General features: G+C 38.5%; 1 protein-coding gene across 1 annotated transcript; it reads right to left on the reverse strand.

The window, feature by feature from the left end:
* Positions 1-260: 260 nt before the first annotated feature.
* Positions 261-1,673, reverse strand: LOC145667607 (uncharacterized). The gene has a single exon (XM_081735071.1). The coding sequence runs from the start codon at positions 1,671-1,673 to the stop codon at positions 261-263; it is 1,413 nt and encodes a 470-aa protein (XP_081591197.1).
* Between the last annotated feature and the right edge of the window lie 1,364 nt (positions 1,674-3,037).

Genomic DNA, 3,037 nt, shown 5'->3' on the forward strand with positions numbered 1-3,037 from the left:
TATTAGATTTTATGTTACTCGTCATTTACTTACTGGCGTTACTTTTTATTGAGAAGAACGCTCAGTTCTAAACATACCGCCCGCCTTGACGAAATTCCTTCAACAAATCTATGAATGATTAATTTGGTTCATGAACTTAATATACACAACAATAGATAACACAAGTTATGAGTGAATGATATAAACATAAACAGAATAATGCACACACAACACAACACTATGAATCACACAATGTACACACTATGAATAACACCAACACATTAACTCTCCTTAGGAAGCGGGCACAATTGACGAATAGATCTTGTTGTTGTACCTCTGGTAGTTTTCACTGTCGCCACTCGTACTATTCCGTCCTTCCCAGTAAACAATTGCACAATACGTCCAGTTTTCCATTTTAGAGGTGGAATGTTATCTTCTTTGATGAGCACCAAATCACCTTCCAGAAGGTTGGGGAATTTTCTTCTCCATTTGGATCGTTCTAGAAGACTTGATAGATACTCCTTTGACCATCTGTACCAAAATTGCTGATGAAGTTGTTGTATGTATTGCCATCTCGAAAGTCTGTTGACAGGAATATTTTTCAAGTTAGGTTCTGACATGGTAGTGAGTGCGTCGCCTATTAGGAAATGACCAGGTGTTAAAGGATGTAGGTCGTTTGGATCATTTGATAATGGTGTTAGGGGTCTAGAGTTTAAGCAAGCCTCAATCAGTGTCAAAATAGTGTTCATCTCTTCGTAGGTGAGTGAAGCATTTCCCACAACTCTCTTTACATGATATTTGAGAGATTTAATTGATGATTCCCATAAGCCTCCAAAGTTTGGTGATCTTGCTGGAATAAAAACCCACGTGATGTCATCAGCCGCTAGAAAATAATGTAATTTTTCTTTATGGTGTTCTGATTCAAATAAAGTCTTCAATTCTTGTAGTTCCCTTTTTGCACCAACGAAGTTACTTGCATTGTCAGAATACAGTTTAGCGCATTTTCCTCGACGAGCCATGAATCGCTTTAATGCTCCAATAAACGCCTCTGTAGTTAGATCACTAACAAGTTCAATGTAAACTGTCTTAGTCGCAAAACACACGGAAAGTGCTATATATGCCTTATGGAGTTTGGCTCCCCTTCGGTTACTCGATTTAAGGTAAATGGGCCCACAGTAGTCAACGCCGCTGTGAAGAAATGGTCTTGTTGGTTGAACTCTGTCAGCTGGTAGATCTCCCATCATCTGTTTACCATCTTTAGGATTGTTTCTGAAACATGTGACACACTGATGCACAACTTGACGAACCAAGTTTCGTCCACGTATTGGCCAATATGATTGTCGCAAGGATGATAACAATAATTGAGGCCCGGCATGCAATAGCTTCTTATGTTCTTCTTGAGCGATTAACTTTGTCAAGTTGCAATTAGCTGGAAGTACAATAGGATGCTTCTGTCCTTTAGTAAGATCTGCTGCATTTAATCTTTCTCCGACTCTGATGATTTGCCTCTCATCCAAGTATGGGTTCAAATTTCTCAGTTGACCTTGGTTGTCGACTTCCTTTCCTGATCTCAATGCATTTAATTCCTTGTGAAATGCTTGTTGCTGTGATAGTTTAATAAGACATTCGAGTGCTTCATGTAATTCACTTACTGTACGATGTCCATGCTGTCTGTCACAATTAGATCTTCTCATGTTGTGTGCAAATCGTAGACAATAAGCAGTTACACGTTAAATTCTTCTTAATGATGAATATCTGTCTAAGAGTTGACACGGTGTTGTAGAAACCATTACTGCTGTATTTTTTTGTCGCTCGGGAACATCGCTTAGGTCACAAACATCTTCCCTCGTCTGTGAGTCTAATTTCTCAGATAACCAGGAAGGCCCATGCCACCATAATTCATTATCAAGAATCTCTGACGGTGTTAATCCTCTCGATATATGATCTGCTGGATTCTCCTCTGTTCTGATGTGTCTCCATTCATAGTTACAAGTCAGTTGTTGAATTTCCGCCACACGATTTGCAACATACGTCTTCCATTGAGAACAAGGTCCTCTTATCCATGCTAATACAATGGTGGAATATGATCATAAAACAACCTTATCGATCTTGCAATGTAATGCTTGTATTACCTTTTGAGTTAGCTGTGCAAGTAACAAAGCTGCACAAAGTTCTAGGCGAGGAATAGTTGTCTTCTTCAAAGGTGCTGCTCGAGATTTTGAACATACTAAGTTTGCTGTGAATTTTCCATTTTTTGTACTAGATGTTACATATATACAAGCTCCATATCCATTCTGAGATCCGTCGCAAAATCCATGAATTTCTACCTGCGATTGTGTTTCTTGAATAACCTTCCGCTGAACATGTAGTGATTCCAAATCTTGAAGTTGATGCTCAAAAGTTTCCCACTCTGAATGCAATATGGCTAGAACTTCTTCATCCCAATTCAATTTTAATTCCCACAAACGTTGCAGAAATATTTTTGCCTTAAGAATAACTGGTCCTATTAATCCTAAGGGATCAAATATGCTCGCTACTGTAGCAAGAATAGTCCTCTTCGTGATTTCTTGAGGGTTGTTTCTTGGTTTGACAGAGAAAGAAAATGTGTCTTTAATGGGATTTCACAACAATCCTAAACTTCTTGTGATGCAATCATCATTTGGTTGAATGGTGAAATTTGATTCTTGAAGTTCACTGGGTATTTTTGAAAGCAGTGAAGTGTCGTTGCTACACCATTTTCTCAAACAAAAACCACCTCTTTGCAGAAGAGTTGTGAGTTGTCCCTGTAATTCATGTAGTTCCTTCTTCGTGTTTGTCTCTGTTTGAAGATCATCAATATAGAAATCCCTCATTACAACTTCTGCTGCCTTAGGGAAATTCTTCTTCTTTTCTATGGCTAGTTGCTGAAAACATCTAGTGGCTAGAAAAGGAGCTGCTGCAGTACCATATGTTACAGTTTTGAGTCGATATATCTTTATTGCTTCTTGAGGGTTTTCTCTCCACAGTATTTTCTGGTAGTTTGCATCTGAATCATGTACCCTAATGTTGCGATACATCT

Source organism: Thermobia domestica, chromosome 13, assembly GCF_964235325.1.
Source record: "Thermobia domestica chromosome 13, izTheDome1.hap1.1, whole genome shotgun sequence".
In the NCBI taxonomy this organism is placed as follows: domain Eukaryota; kingdom Metazoa; phylum Arthropoda; class Insecta; order Zygentoma; family Lepismatidae; genus Thermobia; species Thermobia domestica.